The 12,923-nt window shown below is 37.4% G+C and overlaps 1 protein-coding gene across 5 annotated transcripts in view; it reads left to right on the top strand.

Moving 5' to 3' along the window:
• The window catches only part of aplp2 (amyloid beta (A4) precursor-like protein 2), a 90,334-nt gene that overhangs the window by 33,211 nt on the left and 44,200 nt on the right, over positions 1-12,923 (top strand). For all 5 annotated transcript variants that reach the window (XM_058751690.1, XM_058751688.1, XM_058751685.1 and 2 more), the window contains exons 2-3: positions 6,876-7,049; positions 8,866-8,995. In XM_058751690.1, coding sequence (XP_058607673.1) covers positions 6,876-7,049; positions 8,866-8,995 — 304 coding nt within the window. The remainder of the gene's footprint in view (positions 1-6,875; positions 7,050-8,865; positions 8,996-12,923) is intronic.

The following is a 12,923-nucleotide window of genomic DNA, read 5'->3' as shown; positions in this document are numbered from 1 at the left end:
AGCATATTCAAGATGAGGACACATGGCATGCTATCTCCTCATGGGTGCGTTTGCTTTCGCACTGATTCTGATTCTTCCCAGGAGGCTTCGTCCACTACTTTGTGTGTGTGTGTCAGTCAAAGTTTAAGTGCTTTTGAAATGGGCTACTGCTTGCCGTCTTCCACTTACTGCTGCTCTTGCACTTAAAGCTGGAGTATTTTTGCTTACTCTGGTCATTGTTACTGGCCTTTTCTTTCTGTCTCTTCCATCACCTCTGTCCTCCTTTTCTGATCTTCTGTCCTGTCTCTTTCCCTTCTGGCGTAAACAGGCAGCCTGGCGATTCTGTATTTTCGCTCTCATATCTTTTGCTTCCCTGCTCTTTCTTGTTGCAGTGTTTGGCAGCCACGACATTACAAATATGCCAGAGGCTGATGTTTAGAAAGAAATTCAGAGAGAAGAGACTGCATAGGGTCGCACAGCCATCAAAAAAACAACTATAAAATGCATATGTAATTTCAATTGCATAATAATAGAATGTACTTATACCATTCATATAGCTTCAACATTTTTAATAATTTTTTTTATAATTTGTTTTAATTTGTGTTTATGTAGTAAAATGTTAAAGCTACTAAAGAATAGCACATATTGCAGTATTTATTTTTTATACAGGTAATACATGTTTGTTAATTTTTTCCAATTCAATAGTATTTTTAATACATTTAAATAAATAAATGTATTTTAAATAAATAACCAAAATATTTTAACTGTTTTCAACATTGATAAATGTTTGAGTACCATCATATAATATTATTTTTACTATTTTTAATCAAATTTATGCTGTCTTGGTGAGCATTAGTGACTCATTCCTAAAACATAAAAAAAAAAAAAAAAAAAAAACACAAACAATTTTATTTATTTTTTAAATCTAAGTACTTTGGTCACAAGTTAATACTTTTTTCTACAAAGTTGGCACCAAGTTGAAACTCTTTGCTGGGCTGTCAGAGTGACTGTTTTCGAATGCCCCTGTATATTTTTCTATAATATTTATCAAAAAACAAACACATTTTAAGGCATGATTTTTGAGAAGTTGTTCTGGACAAGTTAAAGGAGTGGTTTACTGCTTTTTTTCTTTGCTTGATTGCGTTTATGGGGTGCAATATAACATGTCTTCGTGTTTCGTTTGTTAAAAAACGCCTTATTTTTCATATATTTCACCTTTATTGTAAACCGCTTTCTCCTGTCATTTGAACGACCGGTTGACTTCCTGATTCTCTGAAAGCACTCCCTCAGAAACAGGCAATGGGCTCAGATTGGTTAGTTGGGCCGGTGTGTTGTGATTGGCTAAACTGCGTACTGCACATTGTCCGGAAACTTCACGCCCATTACCTTCACGAGCGACAGTCGCATGTGCTCCGGTCAAATGTAAATAATGGTGTCAATATTGCCGTATCAGTTTGAGCCAGAATCAGACCCAGAAAGCGGTAATGAAGAGAGTCAAGCAGAACTTCTGCAAGCACGGCTCTTACAAAACGTTTCTGAATGGAAGTTTGCTGTTGTGATTACATATAATTTTTGAAGTTCGTACACGTTTGTCTTATACACACAAAATAGCATGTAACTAACTGGCTACTAAAGCCAGTGTTGGCATTTGTTTACGTCCTTGATAAAACTAAAACATTACGTCTGAAATTATACATGCAAATACATTTAAAATGATGAAATCTTACTTACAGGTTGTGGCCCAACAACTGCTGCCTCTGGTTTTAAAGTTGGAACTGCTCCATGTTTTAGTAATAGTTTCTGTGTGAATCCGGCATTGAACTCGTGTAGATTCTGGAAGCTGTCTTCCGTAAAATGCGCAGCACAGAGAGCTAAATTAATTAGCTTGTAATTGTCAGGAACATAATCAAACATACATTTTAACCATTGTTGACGAACTACAGCGTCCGTGGGAAGCCCGAACACAGAAGACCTGACAGCTGGGTGAAAATAACACTGTTTCGACGGCATGGCTACAACTCTCCACTATAACTCTTCCTCTTCGACAAAGCCGCAGAACATGGCCTTGCCCCCTCTTTTGCATGTTCCGTAGGGAAGGGTTTGAGGGGTTTTTTACGTATGCAACCCGGGAAGTATCTCGTTGTAGTCCCATAGGAGTCGTTTTTGTAGGCATTAAACTTCCTGATTTTTCAAAGACGATATCTCCGCTTACGTTGAACTTTCAGCGCCTCAACTTTGCAGATACTGTTCATGCACCAACAGCAACATTACACACTATTTAAAATGAAAAAAGTGAAATTGCAGTAAACCACCCCTTTAAAACTTTCATAGAAGTTTCACCTCTAAAATCATCCCCTCTGAAGCAACACCAGCCATCAAAGTGCCACTTTTGTAATAAATTTACCGCCTTCTGTAAATTTCAAGCCTATTACTGTCAGACTTAAAATTGTCTGCTGTGAGTAATGTTCCTGTTATTATGTGTAATCCATTTTTGTGATAGTTTTGCACAATAAAGGTTTATAGGGATTTAACTGAGTTATTTGTCAGTCACCCTACTGAAAGGCTATGTTTATATACCGCTGAGAAATGCATCAGCTTAATTATACAGGGCTTCATAAAGGCATCTCTCACAACCAATTTTACTTCCAAAAACTGACACATTTCCAGGTGAAATGGGTTATTCAGCTGGGAGAGAAGGGAGAAAAAAAAGTGTTTATTTATATATATATATATATATATATATATATATATAAAATTCATGACGAGTTGATTGGTTTGTGAAAAGTGTCTTGCATAACACTCTAGTATGGAGTATGGTGGGAGAGGTTGGTTTGTGTGGTTTTGGAGTGGAGCGTATCCTGAGACAGTAACCGAGTGGAAGGAATGAGGCAGGGAGGTGTGGCAGAGTGGCATTGTGGTGGAAAGATGAAGCTGTCACGTCTGTCGTTTGGCTGTGTGGTTTACTGGGGCGTCCTTGCCCTCCTCTGGGCTGTTTTACAATGTTGTTTCTCTCTCTCCAAACTTATCCTTTGCTTTCCCCTTCCTCTCTCTTTCCACTCTTCTCTCCATCTTAAAAACAGAATGATCCGCCCATTTACTTGGCTGCAGTGTTGCAAACTTGTCAGTTGCAAAAGTCTCATGATAGTTTTAATGTCTCCCACTGCGCCTGTAAACTTACACTGATTTATAAACTAGTTACTCAAGAGCATTTGCATGGAGTCAGTTTTATTTTATTTGCATTTTTTAAATTTAATTTTAGCTTTCCGATTATTTAAAAAATAATAATAATAATAAAAAATATTTTTTTTTGTAAGTGTGACCTGCCAATACCGATTTTTGCAGATTCCGATTTTCTTTCTAAAAACTAATAAATGGCAGCATATACAAACAAAAATCTATACTTTTTGTTGTTGTTGTTAATGAAAGGAAAAAATAAATAAATAAATTATTAAACATTACAATTCCCCCAATCTGGACCAAGTTACAGATGTTCTCACTTAAACAACTTAGATGTCAAATTAGATGTAATTTCCCACTATGTTTCTTAAATTGTAATTTTTCACTAACCTTATTAAATGTCATCTTTCATATCAAATTCTTACAATGTTTCAATTAATTCAATTAGAAATATAAGAAACTGTAGCACTGTTACCATTCAAATGAAATCAGTATCAACAAACTCCATCTTTCCACAGCAGGAAACATAGAAGCTGCATCTGTAGTGGCATTAGATGTTTGAAGCTGAGGTGCCATAAATGCAGTTGTAAAATTTCAAATGCATAAAGAATTTTATAAGATTAATGTTTTACTTTTTTTTTTTTTTTTAAACATACAAATAATAAATGTTAGGAAAAATACAAAGAGAGTTTTAAATATGAAACCAAACCATTAGGTGGCAGTAAATGACTGTTTGAATGAGTGAGTCATCAACTTTCACTTCATTCAACAGATTCGTTCAAATGGCTGATTCATTCAGAAACCAGGCAAGTGACTACTGTCTTTATGAATGGGTTACTGATTCATTGACTCACTTGATTTGTTCAAAAACGTGGGTTCATGCTCTGATTGGCCAGCTGACCCAGTGCATTGTGATTGACTGAACGCCACAAACGCCCCTTACCATAATCGCGAGTTTAAGCTTTCAAAGTAAATATAAAGACAGTTAATAATATCATTAGTTTTACGATCAGTTCAAGCCTGAGAGGGGAACAGAGTCGCGTGACAGGTAGGGTTATATTATAGAATACACAAATCTCTCAAAACCATAGTTCTCTTACCATGAATTGTCAGTCTCAGGGTGGCTGGCCTGCTCATGTCTTTCTTGATGCTTCATTGCAGTTTCCTTTTTAAAACAAATACAAAAAATGCAGTAAATCTTAAATTCCATTTAAAAACTATAACAAACTAATTCTAAAACTAGAAAAGGCAGCCAGCCATAAAACTAGTTTAACCTAGCTAACATAGGATTTTATTTTTTCAGGCTACTAGGCCAACATTAACTACTAACACCTGAACTAAATTTCACATTAGTTAACCTAATGTTAATATAAGATAAGCGTTGCTCGTTAAAAATAATTTTAATTCGGTAACTTAATTCAATAAGATGACAGGTCGTTTGAAACAGTGCAGTTTACCATAGTAAAGTTTGTTACCACCATGTTGACGGGTAAATGTTACTATGGGTTGAACTGGTGTGCAAAAATCTGACACAAACACACAGACAAACATGCATATTTTTTTTACCTTGCTTGCTGGTCTTATTCTCTCGTAGATGTTCTCCGGAGCTCTTCCACTCTCGCGGGTTCATCCCCGGGCAAAACCTGCGGCGCTGCCCCGCTGGACCAGTGTCTTCCTCGGACGCGAATGGCGCGGCGCAGCTCAACAACAATATAGAACCCATTATATATACTATCTACTGTGGTGGATGCGGACAGTAAACTGATGCCCCGGTATATTTCTGACGTGCAGATGTACTCCAAGCGCTTGCGCTGTTTCTGACACGAAGTACAAATGGATTTTTCCAATCATTACAAGCAATGTAACACGTCTAGTGTAGTCAGTCCCAAGCTGTGGCGACGTTGTAGACACGGTGCAGGGCAAATCGTGTCAATCCAAATGTAAGAAATGAGGGAAAAAAAACAACCTCAATTGAATGGCGCCAAAGAGACCGTTACAGCAAATACAGTAGTATACAGCAATTTAAAAAAATACAGTAAATATCTGTATGTGGGGTCTGACGTCACAGAAAATTCCCATGATTCAAAGGGTATTAGTTATTTTCTGTAAAGGGAATTTGCAGTATTATACTGGGTGATATGCAGTAAATAACTGGAAATTACAGAAATGTCTAACAGTGTATAATATTTCACAATATTCCTCACACTATATTTTTAATCAAATGTCTTGGTGAGCATTAGAGACTTTTATTTCTAAAGCATTAAAAAAAAAAACTTTCAGAATACACACTTTGTACATATACAATGAAAATGTCAAACAAATTGAGCTGATTGCTGTGTTGAGACATGCTACTCAAAGCTGTACGTGTCTGGGCCGTGACCCGACCTCCCACACCTCTTCAGGCTCTATCTGTCTTCAGATTGCAGAAAACACAAGGTTTCAGTATAACGCACGCCCCTATAATTGTCCCATGATTACAGCAGTTTGTTCACATTTTAGAAGTGTAATCTTACAGTTACTCAGAATAAATCACTTTCATCACAGTCGAGAAATGTTTGTGTAGAGCTTTAATGACAGGCCAGGCGTAGCTGCTTCCTGTTTCAGGAAAAGAGGAAGAACGTGGTAATGTAAACGAAAGTGTCTCCTATCTACAGGAAGGACGAAAAGGGACGAGAGGAGGGAAACCTCACTCGTTTCACGAAGGTGGGGGATTTTGTTTGAGCTAGTGAAACCAGGTTTTGGGCTTTTTGGTGATTTAAAACGCAAAGTACTCTTGTCTTCTCCCACTTTCTCTGACCTTTCATGGCAAGCATGATAGAGAAACTTGGTATCTTGGATGTTTTTGCAGTGGTAAACAAGTGAAAATCCCAGCCGTCCAGAAGCATGTGCTGTCACCTGCGCTCTGGCCAGTAAATGTTTTGCAGCTCTGTCGCTGCTATGAGTTGTGCAGTGAAGCGGACATCATCAACCTCAGCCATGATGCGTTTAGAGGATGTCATTTTCGGACATTTTCGTTTTGTCCCTGGAGTGTTTTAAGCGAATCAAAGAGTAGTCAGGAAGGTCACTGCGTGAGTTCGGAGGCATGACCGTGTGCTGCTGAGAACACATGGATAGGACTGACAGACTCTGTGCGATCAAGCATGTATAAGCAAACAAACCAAATCAATTTAAAATACATTTGATAGGGCGAACAGTGACCCTAGAGCACAAGGAATGTGTCTTTAGAGATAATGAGGAAAATCCGAAGCAGATATGTTTATTCTGCTCGCTCCAGATAATATCTATCTTTACGAGAATAGACAGATGGGCGTCTTGTTTTTATAGATCACATGAAATCAAAGTACAAAGCTGGTTTGCTTTTAAGGCCATATGGTAAAGAAATTAAAAAATTTAATAAAAATATTTATTAATTTATTTGTAAGGATCATGTGACACAAAATCCAGCTTTGCATCACTGGAATACTTTTTAAAAATATTTAAAAATATTAAAATCTCACATTTGTATTCTATTTAAGTATTGATTTAATTGGCTTGTTTTAATTGGCTTTTTTTTTCTCTGGCTGAAATCAGTCATTATAAAAGAACTCCTGTAATATGTCTAGGCCCCTATGAGTGTGTTATGACAGGTCTGATCCCGTTTGACTTTTATTGGACTATAATAACAGTGTCCATTAACTTCGTCCCTTAATCTTTCTCTCACCTTTCTTTGTTCTCCCCAGGCGTTGGCAGCAAATGCAGGTACCGGATTTGCTGTTGCGGAGCCGCAGGTTGCCATGTTTTGTGGCAAGCTCAACATGCACATTAACATCCAGACTGGCCGCTGGGAGCCGGACCCTTCCGGATCAAAAACCTGCGTCGGAACCAAAGAAGGAGTGCTGCAATACTGTCAAGAGGTAAAACAATGTTACACAACATAAATGTCCATTTAAAATTCATTTATATTCAGTCCTTGCAGGGAATGAGCGGTGAGCCATCTGCTTGAGCATCCACTTCACAGTATCATCAATTGCCGATTAATGGAAATGCATAGATTGGGTTACGTTTCACACTGACTTAAAACTAGCATTTTACTTTTTAATGTTTATTACATTATTATAAATCTTATAAATTACACTACTTTTGGGTAAGTTAGAATTTTAAGTCCGTGTAAAGTCAATTCTGAGAATTGTTTGTAAACACATTAATAATGTTAGAAATGCATTGCTGAAATATGTTACAATGACTGTGAACTATGTAGTACTTAATTGTGGAGTTAGACAGTTAAACAGTTTGTCACGATTTTCATGATCAAGATTTTTTGGGCGGGGCTAAATCATGACTCGATGACGCAATCAAGCCACCAAGCACGGCCCCTCACTATAAGACGTGTTCGACTTGAAGCGGTGCTGCAGACCGACCAGTGTGTCACATCAAAGTACAGTGAGAGCTACAGAGAGCAGATGCTCCATGCTTTCGAATCACTCTCGTTGTACTTTGTCATACACTGATTGTTCTACAGCGCTGCTTCAAGTCAAACACACCTAATAACTAGAGCGCATTAGCATCAGTGGACTAACTCAATCGCGTGTTAGTCATTACCGTTAGTTACTACAGCCTACAGTTTGCTAGCTAGCTATGCCTTCATGTAAATGCATAATACCTGGTTGCGATCATTTACGAAACAGTTCGGTCTCCTTATTAAATAAGCTGCTAGAGGAAGACAGTTGAGAGAGACGGCAGCTTTTCCGTCAGTGGGCGTTGTTTCAACGCCACCAGTTGACACGCCCCCAGCATTTGAGAGCAGAGAATACTGCTTATTTTATTTCCAAAATTTTGATACCTTATTTTATTTACTTGCCGCTTTTTTTTTTTTTTTTTTTTTTTTTTAAGCATTCAAATTTGGCTGGGTGGTTAATAACACATTTTTCTGAGGTGACAAACTCAGAACACACATTTAATATTGACTTTACACATACTTTAAGTCATTAACATTTCTATTCAGCAAAAATACATGAAAATGATCAAAAGTGACAGTTTATGAACATTTGTTACAAAAGATTTCTGTTTGGAAAAAATGCTGTTGTGTTGTACTCCATTCATCAGAAAATCCCAAAATCTATCACATTTTCCACCAAAATATTAAGCAGCATGACTGTATGTAGGTATATACAGTCAATTAAAAAAAAAAAAACGTTCTCTTTTTTTATATATCTATATCTATCTATCTATATTATATACTTATATCTCAAATAAATGCAGCTATTGAATGGGAAGCTTAGTATTTAACTAACAAAAAAAAAAAAGCTAATTGATATTTTCCCCCTTTAATTTATTCCGTTATTGCATTTAACTCCCTTTATATACTACTTTCAGACATTGGTGTCTTTTGCAATATTGCTGGTACTGCTGATTTATAAAAGCAATAACCCTCCTGACACACTGTACTCCAAAACATCCTTTCCCACAACTATATTAAAAAAACCACTATTTGGTTAAAAGTCAAATATTGCTCTCATCTGTCATATAGCTGACTGCAAAAACAGCAATACCGTCCCTGTACATTTTGAGATTGCTTTTCATTGATGTCCTTTTAATGCATTTCAGGAGAGAGTAAATGAGAGAGTAAATCTTGTGTTAGTTCCAATACGTGAGCAGATGGCGTCTGGAGATTGTGAAGCATGGATCACCGCTTACTGTACTGACTGAATCCCTCCGCTCTCTTCACTTTAGATGTATCCTGAGCTGCAAATCACAAATGTGGTGGAAGCCAACCAGCCAGTCAAGATCGAGAACTGGTGCAAGAAGGACAAGAAACAGTGCAAGGGCCACGCACACATCGTGGTCCCCTACAAGTGCTTGGGTAAGTGGTGTTTGATTGACAGCTCTGTTGTCCTTTTAAATGACCAATTATCCAGAACGTCCCATGGGGTTAAAGACGCCATTGTTGAAGTGAGACATCTGAGAAGCTAGAACAGCAGTTCAAAGTGACAGGTGAAGACGTTAAAGTAAGATTCAGTCTCTGAACTGGAGTTCAGGTAGCAGTTTCTCATCTGTGACTGGCTACAGGCTCCAAATATATTGCACAAATATGAAGAAATTATAAAACATTGGAGTTTTTTGCGACACTACTCTTCTACTTGTTGGAAAAAGTACCTACATTTTAACTAACAGTTTAATTACTGTCACATGTCTTGAAAAACTGAAAGTTCTGTTAGTGCTGCTGCTTGTTACTCCTGAACACTAAAGGAAGATGGCAATGGGGCGAAAAGCCATTACTGTGTGGAGAACTTTATAGTAATAAAGCAAAATCCCATTTCCTCTTCCAGACAGAGGCTGTGAGGCTGGTGGAGATCCATTGGGCTGTGTGTGTGTGTGTGTGTTTTATTGTTTCTTATGCTGCAGAGGCGGCTACAATACATTGCCTCTCCTCCAGGAGTTTTCCCAGCAATTGCCAGTGGCAACTTGGTCACCCGAGTGGTTTAAACTGTCAGAGTTTGTAAACTCTCTTTAACACTTTCTCTCTCTCTTCATTTTTTCTTTCTTTTCTTTTTTTTACCTTGCTAACACAGTCTCTGGCTTATTGACTAGATGTTTGCGATGAGGTATAGTTAACGTTAAAAGCACATCAATGGAGAATCCCTACATAATAATGTGACAACATCTTGAGACACTAATGTTCAAATGTTTTGGGGTCAAAAAGATTTTTAGTGTTTTAAAAAAGTCACTTATGCTCAAGGCAGAATTTATTTGATTTAAAATACAGGAAAAGCAGTAATATTCTGAAATATTATTGCTCAGTTTTTGGAATTGGAAACAACTTTTTCCAATTTGAATATGTAAAAATGTAATTTTATTTTTATGCAAAGCTGAATTTTCAGCATCAGTGCCACATTCAGAAATCATTCTTTTATGCTGATTTGCTACTCAAATGTTTCTTGTTATCAACGTTGAAAACAGTTGTGCAGCCTAAAGGGATAGTTCACCCAAAAATGAAAATTTGATGTTTATCTGCTTACCCCCAGGGCATCCAAGATGTAGGTGACTTTGTTTCTTTAGTAGAACACAAACGAAGGTTTTTAACTCAAACCGTTGCAGTTTGTCAGTCATATAATGCAAGTCAATGGGCACAGAATCTTTGAGAGGAAAAAAACATGCACAGACAAATTCAAATTAAACTCTGCAGCTCGTGACGATACATTGATGTCCGAAGACACGAAACGATCGGTTTGTGCGAGAAACTGAACAGCATTTATAGAATTTTTTACCTCTGACACAGGCAATGTCCAACCATCCTGAGCTCATCCACAACATCCGGTGCGTGACGTGTCAACGGCTCTGGAAAGTATATGTCGATCCTTACCTATCGCAGCCCATAGAAACAGTCGCTAATGAGGCATCTGTGTATATATACCTATGTGTCAGAGCAGGTTGACGCGTCACTCGCTGGATGTTGTGACAGTCAGACATTGCAGTGTATCAGAGGTAAAAAATTATATAAATGCTGTTCAGTTTCTCGCACAAACCGATCGTTTCGTGTCTTAGGACATCAATGTATCGTCACGAGCTGCAGGGTTTAATTTGAATTTGTCTGTGCATGTTTTTTTTCTCTCAAAGATTCTGTGCCCATTGACTTGCATTATATGACTGACAAACTGCAACGGTTTGAGTTAAAAACCTTTGTTTTTGTTCTACTGAAGAAACAAAGTCACCTACATCTTGGATGCCCTGGGGGTAAGCAGATAAACATCAAATTTTCATTTTTGGGTGAACTATCCCTTTTAATATTTTTGTGAAAACTGTTGATAAATTTGAATAAGTTCTATTAGCAACATTTATTTGAAACAGAAGTCTCTTTTGTAACATTTTTCATGTCTTTACTGTCACTTAAGATTAACTTAATGCTTCTTTAATAAATAAAAGGTATTTAATTTATTTCTTAAAAAAAAAACTGACCCAAACTTTCAAGCTGTACAATTCAGTAAACCATTTAGCAGTACTTTTCTTGCTTGCTTTATGCCATAATGCATGCTGGGAAACAGAACCAGAACCACAGAAATCAGAACATTCAGTACAGTACTTGTTTAAAAATTGTATTAAAACTTGGAAGTTTAAGATTGTAGGAAGGGGGAAAATAAATACGTTTTTATATCTATAGAAATGTTTGATGGATAAAAAAAATATTGTTTCTAGGCTACTAATCAAAAACACATTTGTGACGTGAAATGCAGGTCTTTATTTATTTATTTATTTATTTTTAAATTACACTACTGTTGTTATGCTGATAATACAATTATAACATAACATTTCTTTTAAATATGCTGTATTTAAATTAGAAAAATGCAAAATAACAGCCCTATGACAAGTAGTTTTAGACCTGTGTATTTGGTGAAAAATTAAACCCCTGAAAAACTGTCAGTAATGCAAATATATTCATAAATACTAGTCACCAGTCTTACTCGACCAGGCATGAATAACTTCCCACTGTTATTAATTTTCTTAGGCAAGCAAATGATTCCAGTCGCATATTTCCATTTGTTCTAATCCACGTAAGAACAATAACATTTATCTCATTGCGTTTCGTCAGAGAAGCTGCTGACCGCCTGTCCGTGCCTTTTCCTCCTCTCCTCCTGTGTTTGTCCCTCTCTTGTTGGAGAGGATTGAGTTGTGGCTCTTTGCGGGCTGAAAAAAGCCATTAGCGCTGCCAGCCGACTGTGAAATGGGCAGACGGTCGGAGGCTTTCCAAGATGGCTGATTTTTGTTTTGTGTGTGTGTGTGTTTGAGCTGACGCGGCAGCTGTTGACTTGCATCACCTGACGTCGGCTGCTGTTTGATTGACAGGGTCGGGGCAGTGCACTTTCAGTCCACTGCTTCCTGTGTCTCTTTCTCTTTGAATGATGGCTTGCCAATAGAATCTCATGGTCTGGAGGAACCTAAAGCTGTTTTAGTCAGCCTCAGCAGCACCACACTGTTCCATCAACAACTTTCTCTACTTATGAGTCGCCATGGAAACGGATTTATTGATCTGAAGTGGAGCGTGCAAATTGGCTGAAGATAAAAACAGAAAAATGAAACTGCAGCAAAACCCATAACAAAAGCTTTTTTTTTTTTTTTTTTTTTGGAACATAAATTGCTTTGTAGTAGATGGAATTTTTTTTTTTTTGGAACATAAATTATTGCTTTGTAGTAGATGGAATTTTTTTTTTTTTTTTTGGTGGCTGCTAAAGCTTTACTTGTGCTGTTACTGAGATCTGGACAGTAAAAAAGCAGATTTCTCGTTAAAAATCGCAGGATTTGAAATTAGTTTGATCATTCGTGTCCGAGAAACAAATTATGCTGGACAGTTCATGGACTGATGCATACTCATAACCCTAACCAAAATATATAAAGTATTGATGTTTGTCTTGACGAATGGTGCTAAAATGTGGGTGTTTCTGGCCGCAGTTGGTGATTTCTGCTGCAAAGCAGTCAAGGACTAGGTGTATGTGTCTGGAAAAGCAGCCCCTGGTCTTTAAGGAGATTTTCTTCTTTAGGGGCATTTATATCTTTGAATTGAATCAGTACATCAGCGAGACTCGCTCGTGTTCAGACTCACCTTGTCTTCTCACCTCTCTGCTTCCTCTGGGGTTTAACCGCTGTTATTAATGAAGAGGTTTCATTGTGATTCAGCAACATTCTGGCCTCTGGAGTTTAATTAGGGAGAGTGATTTGTTTTGGTGGTGTAATGCAGTGAAATGGGCGGCTCATCTGTGTCCCTGTCTCTCACTGCAGCGTAAACCTCAAAGAAATCT

The sequence above is a fragment of the Onychostoma macrolepis genome, chromosome 18, assembly GCF_012432095.1.
Source record: "Onychostoma macrolepis isolate SWU-2019 chromosome 18, ASM1243209v1, whole genome shotgun sequence".
In the NCBI taxonomy this organism is placed as follows: domain Eukaryota; kingdom Metazoa; phylum Chordata; class Actinopteri; order Cypriniformes; family Cyprinidae; genus Onychostoma; species Onychostoma macrolepis.
Note: the sequence above shows the minus strand (reverse complement) of the source record. Positions and strands in the feature narration are given on the sequence as shown.